The sequence below is a fragment of the Homarus americanus genome, unplaced genomic scaffold (assembly GCF_018991925.1).
Source record: "Homarus americanus isolate GMGI-L3 unplaced genomic scaffold, GMGI_Hamer_2.0 scaffold40248, whole genome shotgun sequence".
In the NCBI taxonomy this organism is placed as follows: domain Eukaryota; kingdom Metazoa; phylum Arthropoda; class Malacostraca; order Decapoda; family Nephropidae; genus Homarus; species Homarus americanus.
In genome coordinates, this window is record NW_024712526.1 from 9,320,510 (window position 1) to 9,342,105 (window position 21,596).

The 21,596-nt window shown below is 35.5% G+C and overlaps 1 protein-coding gene across 3 annotated transcripts in view; it reads right to left on the reverse strand.

Moving 5' to 3' along the window:
- Positions 1 to 200: 200 nt before the first annotated feature.
- The window catches only part of LOC121862300 (salivary glue protein Sgs-3-like), a 36,123-nt gene continuing 14,727 nt past the window's right edge, over positions 201 to 21,596 (reverse strand). For all 3 annotated transcript variants that reach the window (XM_042360463.1, XM_042360444.1, XM_042360453.1), the window contains 4 exons: positions 17,472 to 17,840; positions 15,091 to 15,162; positions 14,507 to 14,597; positions 201 to 2,611 (listed from right to left, as the gene is read on the reverse strand). In XM_042360463.1, the coding sequence (XP_042216397.1) occupies positions 2,590 to 2,611; positions 14,507 to 14,597; positions 15,091 to 15,162; positions 17,472 to 17,840 (554 nt within the window). In that variant the 3' untranslated portion in view covers positions 201 to 2,589. The remainder of the gene's footprint in view (positions 2,612 to 14,506; positions 14,598 to 15,090; positions 15,163 to 17,471; positions 17,841 to 21,596) is intronic.

Sequence of the window (21,596 nt, forward strand, 5' to 3'; positions counted from 1 at the left end):
GAAACTGAACGAGATTTTGAGGGCTGTGAGTCCCGAGCAATACTAACAGCTTGTCTCACTATCCACCAGGTAGGTATGATTTCCAGTCTGCTGTCTATCCTCAAATGCTTTCCATGTTTGTTAAATACACAATGCTTCTTGAGTTTGTTTTCCGAGTTCTTCAATAACAAATCAAATGCATTCTTTCGGTTTTTTTTTCCGTTTCCCATCAAGATACTACCCAAAAAACACTAATTCAAATTTCATCTAATCCAGTCTCCTATCAAACCAAAAACCATTTCAATTGGATTTGTTCGACAAATGCGAGGATAAACTAGACTCACACGTTCAGTCCATATACAGTACTGTACTGACATTTCTCAATCTAACAAATCTAGTCACCCTTCACAGTAATTCTATATCAGCAGCCTGAACTTTGCTTTAATCATAGTTATCCGGGTCAATACAGTGTACTGCTATACCATAAGTCAAAATCGGTCAGAAAATGATAAAGTACATTAGTACCTTTACCTTCCTTGGAAACTGTTCTCCGAGTACAAGAAACAACAAGCCAATATTGAAAAAATATATATTTTCTACCCTATAATGGATCTCAATATCCATTTTCCCCCCATTTTGTTCACGGTCAACTCGGGGTATTACAAATTTTCCATGCTGTTCAACTCCTGTTCACCTAACACTTGCTTCAGATAACCAAATATCAAAACTTACTAACATATGACAATTATCAATTATAAATAAAACACTGACAAACATGCTGCACAAGAGGCACCACTCACAACATATTCAGCATGAATCTGAGATCTTCACTTGGTAGGTAGTTTGTTACAGTTCATTATGACAAGTCTGAACACCGTTTAACACTAGTATTACAGAAATTCTACATCTCAGAGTTTTACTATATTTATATAATTGTATACAATTTCAAATTCTATAAAGAGCAAAGGTGAAAACACATGTTTCTTTCTCCTGGGAATTCAACTGTTTCAAATATTTATCCAAAACCCTGAAAAAGGCCTCAAAATTCTCTCCACGGATCACTAGCATAGTCAAACTGCACCTGAAAAACTATGGCACCCCTCATGTATGAAAAACAATCCGTTAGTACCAGAAAAGTGGGCATTGGACTGACTATATGTGGCTAAAATAAGTCTTGATAGGAATATGAAGATGGAGTGAGAGACGCACCTCTCTTATACCAGTGAGGACTCCCAGGACCAATGAAAACTAATCTTAATTTTCACATCCACATTTTGTTCCCGTCTTCCAAACTTCCTTATATTACACAGAAATGGGAAGATGCATTCACACATACACGTACCTATGTTCTTTTAGTCTAGAATGAATTGATATAAGCTTTAAATGCCATAACTTTTACAACATGTTTAGAAACTGCTCAACCAGCTAAATTATAACAAAACCAGGGTATTTTTCCTATATAGCATTTCATCATAATAATAATAAAAAAGCAATCGGGAAATACCTCAGTGAGTGGAACAGACAATGGCACTTGTTTGAAGCTCCTCTGAGGCCATGAAAAAAAAAAATTAAATCCTTGGTAAAATCACTCGACCAGTTTCTTCTGAATGTTCACTACACTAGATCTTCACTGTACAGTAAGCATTATCAGGATACTACTCACTAAAGTACAGTACACTTTCCCCACACAAGTGACCTCTCGCCTAAGTTTTGCTCCCTTTTAGCTTCTTCACCAACCATTCCAGTACAATTTAGAGAAGTTTACTGATTGTTGATGGTCAAACAAGTTGCATTTCCATACTGACAAGATTCAATGGCACTTCACTCTTCCATAGTTTAAAAGAATAATTTTTTCCAAGTTAAAACTAAACAATGAAGAGGTTAATGCACATGATTTTGCCAATTTGATGTCATGACTCACTTAGCACCTAACCAATTTCATGAATTATCACAATTGGTAAGGAAGCCAAAAGTGGGTGGAGCTTAGTTCATAGATAACTTCCTTTCACATCACATTTGCACATCAGAATTCAGTCTGGTATATAAACAAATACTGGAGATAACTTCACAAAATAAACAGAACTCTAAAAAAAATTATGGATGATTAATTTTCTTGCAATTAAGCTTTCTTCCCCATTTCTGGCTGACTGATACATCTCATTATAGAATTTTTAGTAATTGTTTAACGCCTTCTTTACCACATGACTAAGTTAGTACTGTATGAATGACAGCAATAGCCCTTGATAAATATAGTTATTTAATCATATGGTATGGAAAGGGTTAATTTCATGACATGATACAGGCTCACATGTGTAGATTACGCCACTGAAATAATTTGTATAAAAAATAATTAACCCCATGCTGCATCAGACGTACCCAAAACAGCGCACATGGAGAATAAATCACGTCCACAACACACAGTTTATCTTTTATCATTTCACCAATAGACACTCAACCTTTGATTTATAAGTAGGCAACACTTTACGTTCTGCCAATTATGTAGCAGTGTTTTGTTGATCTTGCGATAGTCGTTGTCTTCTTCAGGTGTTAAGAGTGGATCGTCAAGAGTGCATTTGTTGATCCTACGACACCTGTTGTCTCAATCTGGCGTTACATGTGGACCGTCTCGTGCCTAAGGGAGGAAGAAAATATGTTTAAATTCATATCACTTCTATAAGACTTCTCCCTTACATAAACCAGAAACTGTGTACGGTACATGTATTCAAACACAAAAAAGTAACAAATCTTAAAATTGCCGAGTATCTAGAGACAATGTTAAAACTAGTAATTAAACAATTATACTCAAGTTTGATACCCAGGTAATGACACCTTTGAGGCTTCATATTAATAATTAGGATGTTTTCACTCTTTCTGCCTGTGATTCCAATACACTGTATAATCAATGTCTCATCTGAAACAAGAATACTTTGATTCACAAATTTTCACATACACTCTTGTTTACATCAAGGTTAAGACGTCAATTTTTAATATGGTCACCACATGGGAATTACTGTATTGTACTGTACCTGTACTGTATCTCTCAACCTAGGCTTGTAATTTTATCACCAAGTATCAAAATCTTTAGCAAACAAAAAATACAAGTTCAATACATAATACATTACTTATAAAATTGAAATGAAGTCTAAACTCCTAATACTGTATTTAATTATGTATAAATGGTATCCTCCATGTGGTAAAAGAGCCCAACTCAAACCTTCCAGACGACAATTAATTCTGGAAAATAACCAACACGATATTTGTGAAGTAGCATTACTGTCATGTGTAAAAAACAAATTACCTATCATCATTAGCCATCATTACAGTATTTTGGCAGTTCTCCACACTTGTGCGGGTTAGCCTTGATTACCTGATGGCATGGTGTCCTGGTTACCATCGTGCAAAATTGAAGCAAGTTTTATGCCCAACTGGGAATAATATGTAGGACTATCAAGTGGCCTAAACATATAGTATACAGAAATAAACAATATTTCACTAAGCAGGACTTAATCCTAGAACCTCCATGTGGGAACCAGAAGTGTTAACCACTGCACCATAAAGAATCTTGTGATGCAGTGATTAACACTCCTAATTCCCTCACAGAGGTCCTGGGTTCAAAACCTAGCTACTGAGGTATTAACAAGTGGAATTTGGCTGCATCGACCTATGAGATATACAATATGCAAAATATCATTTATGCAATTTCCCAAATTGTTGGGTGGCAACTCCCAAGCAAGAAAAGCTAACTTAGGTTAGGGTACAATATTGACATGACCAATTCAAATGCTCATTGCACAATACTGCCCAACCAACCTTGTCCGGTCACGCTACTGAACTCAAAAGTCTGTCCCCCTTGTCATTTCCATTATTTCTCTTAAGTTTTTGTACCTCTTTATCTACACCCTACAGGAGTGAGAGACCAATAAAGATAATCTTATATTCCTATTTTCGGCAATGTTTCCAACTCTTACACGGTACAGACCACTTCAGTTCTCTTCTAACTTCAATTCACAGTGATTAAACCAACATGTGTTACACTTAACATCTTCTATCATCCAACTTCCTCCCAAATGGTTTTGTTTGAAAGTTGCTTTTATTCTCTCATTAAAATATTTATGCAATTTACTTGTGAATGACTTTATTTTACAGCATTTAAATCTTTTATTCTCTAGCTTCCTTTCCTGAAATAATATTGAAGAACTTGCAATTTATGTATATTTTTCTTAACATTTTAGTTATCATTCATACATACTGTACTTCACTGTAACCTGATCATTATGGAAATGTCAAATAGTAGTCCCATACTTTTCATTCTTGCAAGCCATTTTACATCATACTGCAGGGACTCTTTTCCTGGCATTTGCTTCCTCATAACCACCACATTAGTGTTCTGCAGATGTTCCCATTCCATAAAAGAAGCCCAGATCTTTACTTCATAAAACACAGAATTACACTCATTTTCATATACAATATACTGCTTATCACCATGCTTTCTAGTCAGTCATGCACATACAAAACTTACTGAATTTAATCATTTTGTTAACTTATGAATTTTTTATCATTTAAATGTAATCACACAGTATATTGCAAAATGAAAACATGACTGGAAAATTGGGAGTTTTAAAGCCTGAATTTTACGAGTAATAACTATTTAACAGAAATAACACAGGCAGTTCATTCACACACACACACACACAAACAAAGAGGAAAAAAGAAGGCCGAACAGTTTCATGCAAACTGCAGAAAAGCCTGAGACAGTTGTCTGTTGACATAAAAAGCAAAATAAAACCATACATTAAAAAAAACAAGCAAGCTTAAACATGTTTCAACAATGTGTATATTTGGGGGGGGGGGAGGTAAATATCATGAGAAGGTAGACACTAACACAATGACAAGACTGAGGTCTGCCTCCATACATTGGAATACAGGTAAATGGAAATAAGAAAAAACCCAACACCTACTACCATAAGAATCTATAGGAGACACTAATCCCCTTTTCACTACACACCAAAACTGGTATTAATGCATTGTCTGTATGCATATACAAAGCCTTTGGTATGTGGTAAAGATGGGCTTACTAATAAAACTGCTACACAGGGCTATTCCCTATGACCTCTGAGCAGCACTACACATGGTTATCATCTATCAAGGGTTTACTAGGTTACAGCAAGGGAAACCAAATCAAACATACCTGAAGCCGTTGCGAGCCCTAATGGAAGGTGGTGGTACATAGATGGCCACAACCCACGGTGAAGAACAAGGCAGACTCATTTACTACGCAAGATTGCCATACATTTCCAGGACCCATCGACCAGACTTGCTATCTTCCATAATGTACAACTTGTGAGTTAAAGAGTAGAGACAAACATTCAAGATGGATGTCTCAGCTTCATGTTTGGGTGGAAGAGAAACATCACCACATGAGGGCTTGATCCCAGGACTACCAGGATGTGAACCCCAGGTGATAAAACACTCCAGTTAGCCATTAAGAATAAGGTCTAGCCCAGTATCAGTGGTTATGACCTGAAATTTTCATCCTCAGTCCTTGGTTTAAATCCCAATGAAAAGAAGTTTCTGTATACACAAACAAATGTATTTTGTATATGGGTGAAAGCTTAATATTCATTTCTAATAATCTAGAGTACAGTATAATCATTATGGTCTTTTGAAGGATTGCAGGTCTAATGAGCAAGAGTCCTTAGTAGGTCAGTCCTACTAGATTCCAACTTGTCCTAACCTAATCATTATGCCTGAGGCCAATTACAATTAATTTGGTGAAGTTAGGTTCGGTTGAGACCAGCAGACGGAGTTTATTAGGACTAGAGCCCATTTGACCAGTCACCTTATTTTAGGATCCTGGATAATAACAATTCATGCTATGTTACTCTACTATTCCCATATACATGAATTATGTAAATTTTAAGTGCGTTCCCTGTTTCTAGATTAAATAATTCATTGCAAAACTGTCAAATGGATTCCCTTTAATTTTTTTTTTTAAACTAACATCATTGAATTACCCAACGTATTACAGGAAAAATCATATCCAGTGAGAGTGTTCGTCTTCTTGACTTTCTTTAAAGGTAAAATCCTTTAGGGCATTTTCCACAATGTGTGGAGTGGCAAGCCTCCAGTAAAAAAAGGGTGAGCTTATCCCAAGACACTGACATACTGGGCAGTTTAGCACACATCAAAACAATATTACACCCAAATAACTGCCGAGCATGGGATTCAACCACTGTCTCATCAACTGGGATTAAAGAGTGCTACCGAAAGATCCATGGAGCCCATTAATTTTCTTTATCAATGCAAATCAATTCAAAGCTACAGATCTATGTAGCAGGTGGAAGCAAACTTTTCTTATTAGTGAGGATACAGAAAGCTGTAAGCCTGAAGAATATATCAAGCATTATATAAAAATATATTTAACCCAAGAAAAACTATATAAATATAAGAGCATATATGAGCATAGTTATAGTAGTATAAAAAATGTCGCGCAAAAGTTCATTTTTATTACACGATTAATTGAATCTATAAAGCTTTTGACTGATAAATTTATATGATACTAGATATATCCTCACAGGGGTGCATATAGGGTGTCCAGTTACCTAGTTTATTGAAAAGGCATATCATCCAAGCACCAAAGTACAACCTCTAATGATACATAAATGTGCAGGAGTAACCATTTGTAATATAGACAGAGATTAGAGGATAAAATGTATATAAACCCAAAAGCTTTCCTATAATAACAATAATATCGACCCCGAAAGTTTGAGAAATCATGCCGCTGAATAGGAAGTTCCTGGTCCCCTCATACAAGATGCTACAGTATTACAAAAGACTTGGTACATTTGTCTCACTATCCTGCCCCACCCCCATGATGCTAATTCAACTGTCATAACTAGTAATGAAAAGTGATCGGACTGGTGGATGTGAGGGCCCCCTCCCCAAACAACTTAAGATAGGTACCTGCACAACTCCTAAATTACTACTTGTGTTAGCACCATGTCCAACAATTACCATCAAACACCTTCTACAGTACTGTATATTGTTTTAAATCTGGAATCACTTCTCAATCATTGGGAAAATATCGAATGAAAAATAATTTCAACATGGACGGATGGATGTCTTGGCCGTATCCTACCTACAGTAATCCTTTAGCTGGGGAGATGAGAATGCTACATAAGCAATACAACACTGAGCTTCTAGAACTACCTAGACAATATTTGTTTAACTTTAATAATGGCACAGTTTCCCCACTGCTGTCATTCTTCTATGAACTATTTACTGTATTCACATTTTTATCACCATTGCTTTTTCCCTACTACATTAGGTGTACAGTATTTATAAAACTATGCAATGATGAACGTGGAAAACCTCGAATAAATCTAGACTTGCCTCACACTCGGGAGACCCCAACACAAATAACCAATTATCTATTTTTGCTATCACTACCAGCTTACTAATACAGTACAGTATACATTTGTGACAAGTGTTAATCTGTAGATCTTAATAAAATCCATATTTGTATATACTGTAATTGTTCTAAGTTGTCATAATTAGAACATTTCCTTGTTGAGATATTTGAATGATGTGATATGGGGAATAATAATAATAAAAAAAAACTAATACCAAACCAGGAAAATTTGGATGGCCACTGACTTCCTCTGATCTGGATAGTCAAATGAGCTTGTACATCCCTGAAGAGGATATCAATGGGTAACGGAGCTGCACTGTAGTTGTGTACAATTTTCCTTCCCGGTGGGTTTGATTTCTAACAATGTAACTCAAGACTACATAATTACTGAACATCCACCAGTAACTCTATGGTGTCACTTCTACACTGTCATTCAGTCCAATTAATAATAAACTTTCATTTATATATCAAAATTAATATCACCAAAGTATATTTCTTGTGCTATGTATATTTTTATAAAGAGCATCACAATATCAAGGGTAGGGTGGGGTGGCGAGGCGAGGGGTCAGACCTTGTTCATAATGGTTTTAGACAAGGTGCAACTAGAACCAATAACTGTAGCCTGTTAACTTTAACTGTTCTAAACTCTCGTTGTCATAAACCCAGACGACCAAGGGGTGAAATATGGGATTCCATCCTTGTAAAATGATTCCGGTTATTTTGCCCCTGGAGGCGTGTCTGCTCATCACAAAACAAAGTAGAGGCAGGAACTATGTTGCACAACTTGCTGGGTACCAATTCCATCAAAAATTACCAAGAAACATCAAGTCTATTCTTTTACTATTTAAGGCCAATGTTCATTTAAGAAACACTTTTTTTAACTACTATAAAAGGCAGCTATTTGTTTTATTTATGGCACTGATTAACTGCACATATTTTAGTAATGCATCTCACATTAAGAACTGGGTGGAATGAGGCCATTCTTGCCTCTCTGAATGCTTCAGGCACACTGTGTACCTTACACTAACATACTCATTCACAGTGGAGAATCATTTATCAAAACACTGTATATTAAGAAGAAACTTCTTAACCATCATGGCAAACAAAATGCTGGGAATTTAAGTACATACAAGTTTTATCTAGTCCACCAATGTTTGACAACAATAATTTTGCAAGTAGTGCAACATATGATATACATCTAAGCTTCATATGCCACAATATAGGCTTCAAAAATGTCTTAAGCTACAGATGTTGCCTCAAATTAAACTATTAATAAGGTATACAGGGGTGTATATGAAGAGTAAAGAAGACTTCAAAATTGAGAACACTGCAGTAAGTCATACTACGAGTACAGTATGGCAAATATGACTATCCAGTACAGTATAATATTAGTAAAAAAAATCTGAGAGAATACAAAAAATTTTTCTTCTAATAAAATATCCACTCCACATAAGCACCGAGGATAGCAAAGAAAGTAAATACTAAAAATTATACAAGTTCAAATACATTAAAAGGCTAAGTTTAAGTAGACCTTCTCTGAGACAATGGTTTAAAATCAAAATTAAGAAACATTTGCAAACTAGGAATCACTTACTAGTTACTCAAATAAAAATTAATCAAAATAAGAGTTTTTGACACAGATGGAGTCCTCACGAACACACAAGAAGGTGGACTCATTACAATTTCAGTTTACACGGTACTAATTCAACAAATGAAAAAAGAAAATGCTTTATCAATACTATGCTTACAATTAAGGACATCAATATGCAAGCTCAATAGGTTCAAGTTACATATCACCAGTTTTTGCCACATGCAATATGGTTTTTAAACAAAATACTGTACGGTAAAGTACAGGAAAATTAAATTGTATGACAATTTTCCTCCAATTTTTTAAACAACTTTGAAAAATGCTGTAGCAATAAATTTATGATTTCCAAAACCATTTAAATATGTTATTCAGTTTTCTATATTGTATTGCAAACTTAAATGTCAAATTAATTTACTAGTAACTGTGATATAATTTTTATTACACTTTTAAGTCAAAGACTTAAAAAGGACCTGAAAAGCCAAGGTGTCGAGGGGTCTGTGGCAAGTTATTAAACAAATGGGTCAATCTAGAGACAGTGATGAACAGAACAACTATATTAAGGAATTAACCATGATTCGAGTTAATACATTTTCTCTTAGTACTGGATAAATACAGTACTGTATAAATGTTTTGTGCTTAAAGTAATTAGAATTGGCACACAAGTTAGTTGTATTGGTCCATTTGGCCGGTGATGGTTATGATAAACCTGTTGCTGATGTCCTTCATGATTAGAAGTCTAATAATGCATTTACAGCAATTAGTACTTAAATATTGAACCTGTATATATACATATATATCAACAAAAAAAGAAAGAAAATACTCTTAGGTCAACTAATTGCACAATACAATTGTTTGTTACAAATAACCAAATAACATAATTAGATTAGTTAATATGTTGTATACATCACAGTATATTTTGCATTAAAATACCAACAACTGTATTCCAAGTCTCTAGCATGTATCTATGGTCCCTCTTGGTTAACAATATAATTTAGCTTATATTCTGACAAAATATTCTTTTTGATGTACATACACACACATTCAGAAAAGTTGTCAAAATTCATTGGAAAATCTGATAGGGCAATTTTGAAATAAACAGCCAAAATTTTGATCTTTATACAATGAGTTACCAGATATAAACTTAAACGAATAATAATAAACCAAGCCTGCCATTCTGACCTACAGTATATACTGAACACCAGCCAATAGAGGATGGGTGATCTATACAGTACAGTGAACACCATCCACAATACGGTGTAAGGAGCGAGACCAAACAGCTTATATTTTCTTGTCACTTGTGCTAATCCTTTCCCTCACTAGTAAGACAAAAAAAACTAAAAACCAACAGGAGCCTGAGGGAATTCCCCATGCAAGGTTTTTAAAATCTTTTATCCCACAAAGTACTCGTTAAGAATGGCTGTGTGCCTGGGGGTAAGGATCATTTAAAAAGTTTTATCTCAGGAGGTACTGTACCTGGTAATTGTCAAGAGACACTTGTCTGTGTCTAGGGCTAAGGTCTTTTATATTGTTTTAGCTTAAGATATACTTAAGGGTACTCAGGAGGTAATTGTCAACAATGGCAAGGGGCTAACATCTTTTAATTCTGTGAGCACCAGCAATAAGTTTTGGCAGATTAAAATTTCAGGTACTGGTTGATTTTGAAAATCCTGCATCTGGAATCAAGAGTGAATTCCCTATGGCTGCTGGATCTGACTCTACATACATCAGTACTGAGGCACAAGATGGCTGGCATCATGAATGAGAGACCTCCAGTTGCAAGCCCAGTCTGTACCAACATTTACTCATGCTAACACAAGACACAAAAGGCTACACTAGCTACAATGAAGCACAGTGAATATATTTGAAGAAAACAATAAAACAAAGGGTTGAAAGAAAATTATAATCGTCAACTTTTTTTTTACAATAAAAAGTTGTTTTCTATGAGAAATTATTATGATATTTTTTTTGGCTTACAACTGTAAATATCTTCAAGCAATGTTCCCAAAGTATTAACCTTTGTTTTAATGTACTGTATATAAATTTAATTATCTACAATACAAATGCACATACAGGATAATAATTAAATGTCTGAATCACAGTTGGTACAGTATATTAATAATCACTATATCCTCATTAATAACAACAACAATGTCTCACATCTATTTTCCAAGTGCATGTCAATGTCATGCATGCAAGAATGATTGTTAATGATGTACACTGCGTGCAAAATTAATAATGAGGCTAAATACCAAATCATTCTCTATTATAATATTGACTCTTCTCTCTAACTTCCTTCATTAAATATTATTAGTTCTACTGACTGTCAACTAGTCATCATGTCTGTTGAACCTCAGATGCAGGTAACCAGAGCAAAAAACAAAACAATTAATGACCAACACTTTTGAGTAAACCATCTTCAGAGAATCATGGTCCCCAGAAGATGTTCCCGTCTTATATTTCCCAGTTGTTACCGCCACCTGCACAGATCCTGTGCACCTTCTAGGGGTTTGTTTGCACTGCTTAAGGTATATCATGCATAGAAAAATAAATGCTGTGTTTGCTGGAACTTGGCACCCCCTCCCCAAAATTCCAACCTTTAAGTCTTGATCTTTTACAAAAATTAATGTAAAACAAAAATCTCTCGGGATAATTACATAAGAGATGTCCGAGTACCCATTACGAAGCTAGAAATATAACTGGATTACAATTTTGATGTTTAGTTGACTTTATGGGTAACTCCTCTTTTTTATTGGCAATACTGTATTACCGCAAACATGAGCTTTATTTTTTTGCCTCAATACTTCAATTTTCTTTCACATTACAATGGACGGATATGGGATGAGCTCCAAACAGTGATGGAATATGTATATGTGTATGTATGTATGTATGTGTATGTATGTGTGTGTATATATATATGTATATGTATATATATATATATATATATATATATATATATATATATATATATATATATATATATATATATATATATATATATATATATATATATATATATATATATATATATATATATATATATATATATATATATAGGTGTAATTCACATCTTCAGGGGTGAGTACTGAAGTGAATTACACATGGGAACTTGTGGTTATCAGCATATACCTAGATCACGCTACAGTGATTTACTTGCATATATATATATATATATATATATATATATATATATATATATATATATATATATATATATATATATATATATATACCTGTATATCCCATCAAAACTCCTATTACACTGTACAGTACTAGGGATTTAAATCTATACACCAAACTTGGCTTTAGCCTCATCACAAATATATCTTGACACAAACCTTTTATCTAAAAATGAATTTGAAAAACACACAATTCTAAGATAGTTCAGTTTGCTAACTTGAAAAAGAAGAAAATACTACATTAATTGGTTAAGCCAGTCCACGAGGCAAACGCTAAAAAAATTAACAAGTGAACAGCAAAATCTGCTATGCTCTGATGAAAGAATTACAAACACTACATTTATATTTCTTGTCAAAAAATGCAATGCTAAACTGTTACATAGACAATCATTATTTTCCTAGCATTAATATATTTAATCATTACAAAAGAGGTCAATTTCATATGAAGTAGTTGTCAAGGCACCTAATCAAGAGTTTTATCACAAAGCTGAAGAGAATTTACTAAATATACAACATCAAACTGTGCCGCAACTTAAAACAAAGGTTGAAAATAAGGAGGGAGGGGGGACAAAACATGCTGAAGCAAAAAATAAATGAAAATAAAATAAAGCATCACTTACAGTTCCATCAGTACACAGTTTGCCTTGAAAGAAGAAAATTACAATTATCACTGAGGCATCCTATGTAATCCTCCATATCACAAGTGAATCACATTCTCACCTTAATGGTTACTATTCATAATAATAATTGCAAAAAGAAAAGGGATCAGGACTTTATGCTTGTGTTGTTCATCCACACCTCTTATTCAGGATACTGTTTGTTATCACAGCTCACAATTCCACTAGTCGCTGATATTCATGAGTGACATTAGTGACATTATCCTGTATACTTGTCAACTTAGGCAGGGGCAAATTTAATTGTGCTGAATAACTTAATCCAAGAAAAAAAAAAAAGCAGCTCTTCGCATAAGCTAATTCATGAAGTATATACAGGGTTCAGTCATCCTTCCCAGAGCCAGGAAAATTTATATAAACAGACAAGTACAAAGTCCAGCAGGTCAAGTAAACTTTCTGTATTAATTGCCCTGTGAGACAAATGGCCACTTCAAGTACAGAAAACATTTACCTATGCAACAAGGATCACCACTAAGAAAATTCAAGGGTATGCTGTTGGGCAATATGAAGTGTTACCAATGCGATCAACTAGAATAAAACAAACCATGTAGTTACTCACATACTGTACAGTGTAAATAAAGAGCTAAAAAAAATTCAATCATGGTGGACAAAAAATCATCTAGAACAGTCCCACAAGCCTTAAACTCCTCACGGTGATCCCTGATCTTATCCAGGTTATGATCTACTAAAAATGAAAACAAAATCTTCAATAAATGTTGTTATATATGTTATGTAAGTGCTGCCAATGGTATCAGGAATCCTTGACAGTAAAATTATTGTTAACAAAGTCATTACTTTTTGACATGACTCATTTGACAGCTGGGGTCTCTTCTTCTGTTACTGCCGACACCCCTCGTAAGGAAGCAAAAAAAAAAAATTCCATATCTACTAAACTTTCCACTGTCAATTTGAATACAAAGGCCAAAAATATTTAACAATGGTACTAGTTACAATAATTAAGTCCAGTATATAAGACACCACTATGCATTTCATTTTATACTAAGATTGTAACTTAACTTAGAAAACAACAACTATGAAACCAAGCAATAAGCTGAGTCTACATTTAATAATACTTCATATATGAACATTTACAAAATTGTGAGCAATATTCTGTCAACTACAAATAAACATATACTAAAATTAACTAAGTCTTTTATTTGAGAGCAAATATATGTCATTGAGACGGAAAAAAGATCTACTACACAGTAATTTTCTCGAACATCTTCAAAAAGTTTGTTTTCTCTCAACCGAGAGAAAATCTTTTCCAAATATTATGCAAAGTGATGCATATCTCATACAGAGAAACAAAAATTACCCCAAAAAAGAAAAGAGGCCAGGCTTTAAATCTTCAGAACAGTGGAAGATAATGAAAATCAACTGTGCTCATAACATAAAATAACAAAACAAACAAGCCTCAGTACACAACTAGCAAGTTGAGATAAACATTTCTCGTGATAGGCACTTGTCTAAGCACTGTTTAAATCTAAAGCACATGTGGCAGGAACTGCTAAACACTTGACTTGTACAACATTTAACTCGTTGACTCTCTAAATCTTCCACAGAGCAACTGAGGTTTTCATGTGAGCGATACTAAATAACAGCTGTTGAGGATCGTGAAGCAACACCCAAGTGATGTGTGGTGTGCACAGCAACCCCCCACCACCACCAGGCTACTTACAGGGTGTGGTAGTTGCTGCTGGTACGTGACCGGTAGAAGCGCCATGCAGCATAAGCCACAGCCATCATAGCTATTGCCAAAATAATTCCACCTAAAACAAAGATAAAAATATAGTACACTGCATCTCCTAAGATATATAATTATTGGGGTGTAAACTCATGTGATGTGACTGTTAATTAATGCAGAGGGTAAGTATCACAGTCAATTTGTACACGAGGACGGTAGGCTGAGGGTATTAGTATCTTCAAGTGTGATGTTTTCATTGAGAGAGAGAGAGAGAGAGAGATATTAAATGTAACATAATATACAGCATATACAGTTCATAAGCTAATTTTCATCCAGTTATAGCAATAAATACAAATTTATCTATACAGGTATATGGTAAAAACACCAACTGGGTTAATTGGACCATTAACCTTAATAAGTTTCATATACTTGTAAGTACTGTACTGAGAAGTTTCAATAAAATCCATGTCTAATTGAGTTGACACTTTCAAATGACACAAACATCAATCCCACCAACACATAAAGGTAAACAAGAGACAATTCTTTATTGCCAGGAATTTTAATCCTTTTGCACTTACCGAAGAAGCTGAAACCATCAAAATGTCTTCCTGGGGTAGGACAAGGTGTCACAGTGGTTGTAGATGGGATTTCTGGAACACATATATGATTTTACTTGAAACCACTTTTGTTTTGTGGGAAACATCCGTGACATGACATACAAATTAAGAGAGATAAATCGCATGAACTAGTAGACTCTCCTGTAAATGAGATGTGTGGATGATTAAATGAAAAAGCAGGTTCCACACAAGTAAGGATATAAAGCTCTCGTGACACCTTCCTGTATAACTGATCTGAATAAAAACCAATAGAAAAGTATGTTTAGTAACTCTCTGAAGTGGACCACAGCAGAATCGACCTTAATGGCCATCAGCTGCAAGACTGTGGTTTGTTAATCATGTAATGAGGTCTCCCCCATGAATGACACGGCAATAAATTGAAATATTTCCAGTTTGTACCCCGATGATGATCTCTAAGGATTAAAGTTATTTTACAGTTGGTTGCGTCATCTTCTTTAGTTCATAACCAATACGGTTCGGGTGGATCACCTCATCACTTTAGATGAACCCATGAATGTTGAGGGTTTAATGTATACAGTACAGTATCCAAGTGACTAAGGATTGTACAAGAGGTCTGAATTCAGCTGATTTGTTAAAAAGTCTTTGTGGAAATTTCTACTCATTTTAGCCCTTCCCTATTAGCTTTTATACACACCTTGCACCACTCTTCCTACATTTCCCTCCTCTTTTGAGCCTTTACTCTGATCATTTCTTAGTTGACTATTTAAGTCAAGATTTAGCCAAAATAATCAGTTTGAAAGATCCAAAGATAATTTTAAGTGGCAAGGGATGAAGGGATCCCTGGCATTGTACAGTCCCCTTTACCAGTGCATTTACAGGGGCTCGTCAGGTTTCGTTCAGTGTGGCAGCCCTGCGTGTTTACATTTGACAAAAGGAAGCTCACAATAATAATCATACAATGGAATCATAAAAAAAAAAATATATATATATATATATATATATATATATATATATATATATATATATATATATATATATATATATATATATATATATATATATATATATATATATATATATATATATATATATATATATATATATATATATATATATATATATATATATATATACACACACACACACACACACACACACACACATACAGCTAGACCCTTACACCTTGACACCGTTGTGACCATCCCAAAATGACACGCATTTTCTATACCGAAACTTTTTCAGTTAATGTAGTCTCCATGTATAATTAGAAAATTATGGGGCCCCATGTGCATTCAGCTGACTACATTAAAGGTAAGTGCTCAGTCACACTATCCATTCCTCATTATTTATTACTTTCACTGTACTGTATCCATTCCTCATTATTTATTACTTTTACTGTACTGTATTTCATTGTAGATTTTTTATTTAATTTTTTTTTTTATATCTATGTCGGACTTACGACCGACTCGACTCATGTCCACCCGCACTTACAACCTGCCTCAGTCGTACCAAAATTTGGTCAAATTATGTATTTTTGAGGCCCAAAGTCAGTACACAGACAAAATTTTCATCTGTAGTTCACTTTAAAATGGCTGACAAGCTTAAAAGTGAGTGTTTTGTGGTGCTGAGAAGAAAAAGAGACCCAAATTTTCGATTTTCTGTGTTATTTAAGCATTTCCGACTTACGACCTGGATGTCGGTCTCTAACCCCGTCGTAAGTCGGGGAGTACCTGTATGTATGTATGTATGTATATATATATATATATATATATATATATATATATATATATATATATATATATATATATATATATATATATATATATATATATATATATATATATATATATATATATACTTCTCAAAAGATAGCAATTTGTGGATGCTTATATAATGAGCCCCTGTAAACTCCCTAGTGAAGGGGACTGTACACTCACCAAAGCACTATGCAATCTGAAAAAATGAATGAAGAATCTGAAACCACTCCCAGATGACAAGCCCCAATCTGCTCATTCTCACATCCATCGTGCCCAGGTGTTGAGAAGCTTTTATTGAGTGTACCTAGTATATCATTAAGCAGACAGAGAAAACAAGCTATACAGCAACCGAGTGATGAATACAATTGTATTTAGAGATACATATACTGTACTACAGTCAACTTCATAATGTTTTTTTGTTTTTAAATAAATTAGGACTGATTAAGGAACAGTTTGACCAGGTTCAGATAGTAAATGAACCTGTCAATTTGGTCGACAGTGGCTGAATAATAGTGGAAACCATACTTCACTCCAACTACCAGGGCAAGCCACTCATTATTATTACAGTATTACAACTCTCCAGTTTCTTGAATGAATGTTTTTCAAGTTATCTGAAAACTGTACCTGTTGTAGGCGGCTCAGTTGTAGGCACCTCAGTTGTAGGCAGCTCAGTTGTAGGCAGCTCAGTTGTAGGTGGTTCAGTTGTAGGCAGCTCAGTTGTAGGTGGTTCAGTTGTAGGCAGCTCAGTTGTAGGTGGTTCAGTTGTAGGCAGCTCAGTTGTAGGTGGTTCAGTTGTTGTTGGAGGTTCAGTTGTTGTTGGAGGTTCGGTTGTCGTTGGGGGCTCTGTTGTCGTTGGAGGCTCGGTTGTCGTTGGAGGCTCGGTTGTCGTTGGAGGCTCGGTTGTCGTTGGAGGCTCGGTTGTTGTTGGAGGCTCGGTTGTTGTTGGAGGCTCGGTTGTTGAGGTTGATGTGGTGGTGGTTGTTTTGTTATTGCCTAGAAGGTTGCCAGGATAAATACACATCGTCAAAATACAGTAGCCACTTAACAATTAAGACAATTTGGGCAGATCATAAAATGCAGTCCACAATGTCCTGTTATCCCTATGCTCTTACTAGCTACATGATTATCTTCACATGCAGCAAACTTAAAAACCACTAACATCCTGCAGTCTGCCATTTACACCACTGCATCTCTTGGATACCCACCTTCCACACACACACACACAAACAAAGCATATATCTGAATTACTGTACTGTTAACACCCGTCTTAAAGACTGCACATACTCTTTTTTTCCCTCACATTTCCACCAAAGGTCCTTCACCCACACTGCAAATCATTAATTTTACTTAATTTTGTTAAGTCTCATGCCCTTTGACTCCATTATCCCTTCATTTCTTATATTTCTCCACTACCCCCTTCAATACTAATGGCTACCAACACTAAGTCGTCAGCACAAAACTCTTAAGTCTCACAATAATGCCATCAACACCATTATATACATAGGGGGGTTACAGACCCTTGATGGACCCCAACTTTCACCTCACATTCCTCATTCCCCTTGCCATTCACTCTCACAAGTGTTATCGTCCTCATACAACACCAAGACTACCTCACATGGTGCCCTGTCAAATGGTTCTCTAAGTATGCAAATCAGAGTATACTACAGCTCTCTCTTTTGAAATAAATATTGATATGCATTATGATAACTTTTCAAAACTAACTGTAATTAACACTGACTTACTATGTATCAAAATGCTAAGAGTGAAATAGTGCGTGCCTAATCTGATGAGTGGATCTTCCCAACCTTATGTGTGATTAGTGAAATGAATGAAGTATTAAGACTCAATGTGGAGAGCAAGGAATCATTTTTATACAGCAGAGAATATGAGTAAGTATGTGTAGGTATTTCTTTTGGTTGTCTTATTTTCACGTCATTTTGTACGCTTAAGTCTTGTACCAGATCCCCCACTGTTTCCTTCTCTTTCTATTAGGATTTTGCATTCTTTGATCCACCGCACAGTACTGGGAAAAGAGTACAGTGACAAGCAATACCTTCAGGAAGTGCCAACATTCCAACATGATATACAGGTTGTACCTCTCTAGTCCGGCATTCTGTGGTCTGGAAACTACTGTGGTTCGTAACGATTTTAGTTTGTCCAATAAGTAGATAGGCACCGGTACATATAATTTTTATTAGGTACTAGATGCAAAGTGTAGATAGTTTTAGCATACCAGCTATCTTGCCATCAGAGGTAAAGTGTTGCGCCATTGCATACAGTATGCTTGGTTCTATCCCTATATGGTTCAATTTTTTCACAATCTAAGACGAAGTGTTGGAGTGTTTAGCCATGTTTGGCTGCACACTTTACATTCAGTTTTGTTCACATCTGCCTGAGGGGCATACAGCCAGAGGTACTTACGTATATCCTAACCTTAGTCTAGCAGTTACAGCATCTTGTAATTTAGTGATCTTGTTTTATTTAATATATCTCATCATGGTAAACTATGGATCAACTAGTGTCTGTTTGTACTTGTTTACTTGCTTCAAATTCATCAACAAGCTCTTTCCGAATTACAGTTTTCAGGGTTCTGTGTGACAGTCCTAGATTGTTTTCAATATTGTCATTGCTGAATGCGAGTTTAGCTAAGGCATCAACTCTATCATGTTGGCAGATGCCAATGTGAGAGGGAATCCACAGTAGCTTGACCCCGATACCTCTGTCAACAAGACACATATACTTGTGTCTGGCTTCAGAGACAAGCGAGTGAACTTGACTTTAGGGTATCAAGAGCAAGTAGTGAGGATAAGGAGTCAGTGATGGTGAGACTGTCAGTGGCAGTGTCTTCAACAAGTTTCAGGGCTGTGAGTATGGCAAATAGTTCAGTTGTGTAGGTGGTGATGATGGGTGTGGCTGTGTGGGCGATGATGATGGGTGTGGCTACTGTGTGGGCGATGATGATGGGTGTGGCTATTGTGTGGGTGACGATGATGGGAGTAGCTACTGTGCAGGTGGTGACGGGTGTGGCTACTGTGTGGGTGATGATGATGGGTGTGGCTGTGTGGGTGACGATGATGGGTGTGGCTACTGTGCAGGTGGTGACGGGTGTGGCTACTGTGTGGGTGATGGTGTAAATGGTGACAAATTTATTGACCTTTATCTATGGATCAAGGTATACTATGGTACAGCATGCCCTTAAAATTCACGGGGGTTAGGCTCTCAAAATGGCCGCAAATAGCCAAATCATTTATTAACATTTGCTGATTGGGGGGGGTGGTTACATTTTTACATGTGTGCAAAAAAATATATATTCCTGTATGTGTTTGCCCTTAGGACAATTATTTCTTTTACCTGTATGGTACATAAGTGTGTGTGTGTGTGTGTGTGTGTGTGTGTAGACACACAGAAAAAATACGAATAAAGTACAGGTTGACAATCCCTTATCCGAAATCCTTGGGGCCAGAGGCATTTCGGAATTTTTCGGTTTTCAGAATGGTTAAGTTTTTTTTTTTTTAATTATTAGCCCACCCAGGCACAAGTCACTGATCCACATTGGGGCCTGGGGGCGAAAATATAATAATAATTATAATAATAATAATTATTCATAGGTCTAGGTCGTGTTTCTCACTTTTTATCTTTTTTCATTCTTGTATTTGTTTATTATTATTTTATTGATACAGTATTATTGTTATTATTATAAATTTTATTATAATTTATTATCATTATTATTGTTATATTTTGGTGTATTTTTTAATTAAAATTTTTTTTAACCATGAATAATTATTATTATTATTATAATAATTAGTATTACTATTACATTTTCGCCCCCCAGGCCCCGATGTGGGTCAGTGATCTATGCCTGGGTGGGCTAATCCCTGTTTAAAAAAAAAAAAAAAAAAAAAAAAAATGATCCACAAAAAAACTCGGTTTTCAGAGCTTTTCGGTTTTCGGATAAAGGGTTGTCAACCTGTATAATGGGAAAATCCTCTCACAAATAATCAGGAACAAGACAACAAAATGTATTAAAATGAGTCTACCAAAAATTCAATTCCGTGCTTTGTTATTAAAGTTATAACAAAGCACAGAGTTAACTTGAGGGTAGACTCTCACTTTCTTAATGTACAGTACTGTATTTTGTTGTCTCGTTTCTGATTATTTGCGAGAGGATTTTCCCATTACATATTATATATTTGCATGTGTGTGTGTAAACACACACACACACACTTGTCAACCACCAGCGAGACAAGACGTGCCCTGAAGGCGCTCCCAGTTTGAGCAGCTAAGTCGAGTCTGTTTCCCCCCCCCCCCTTGCTATATCCCAACGTCCTACCAGCCTTATTACACCGGGATTTATTCAGCTAAACATTCAAGTGATTAGTGAACGATTGACTACCAAACAGTGTTCCTATAATGCACTCCAAGGAAAAGCACAAAAACACAGCAGTGTAATACTGAGTGTGGCTGGATCTGACCTGACCTGACCTAACCTGAAGGATGGAGCACACCAGCATTGCCCCAAGCTACTGTCCTGGCCACATACCTGCCCAACCACATCCAGCCAATACGAGCACGAACTGATTGCTACAAGAACAGCTCAGTCCCAACCACTGTAAAAATTATCAACACCTAATTATTATACATCATACTTGTATCACTTATGTTACCTGTATATCATTTGTAAATCAAAAGACCCATTCCCCAATTATGTAATTGTATATTTTCAGCCTTCCGGCTGCCATGCTCCTTCAA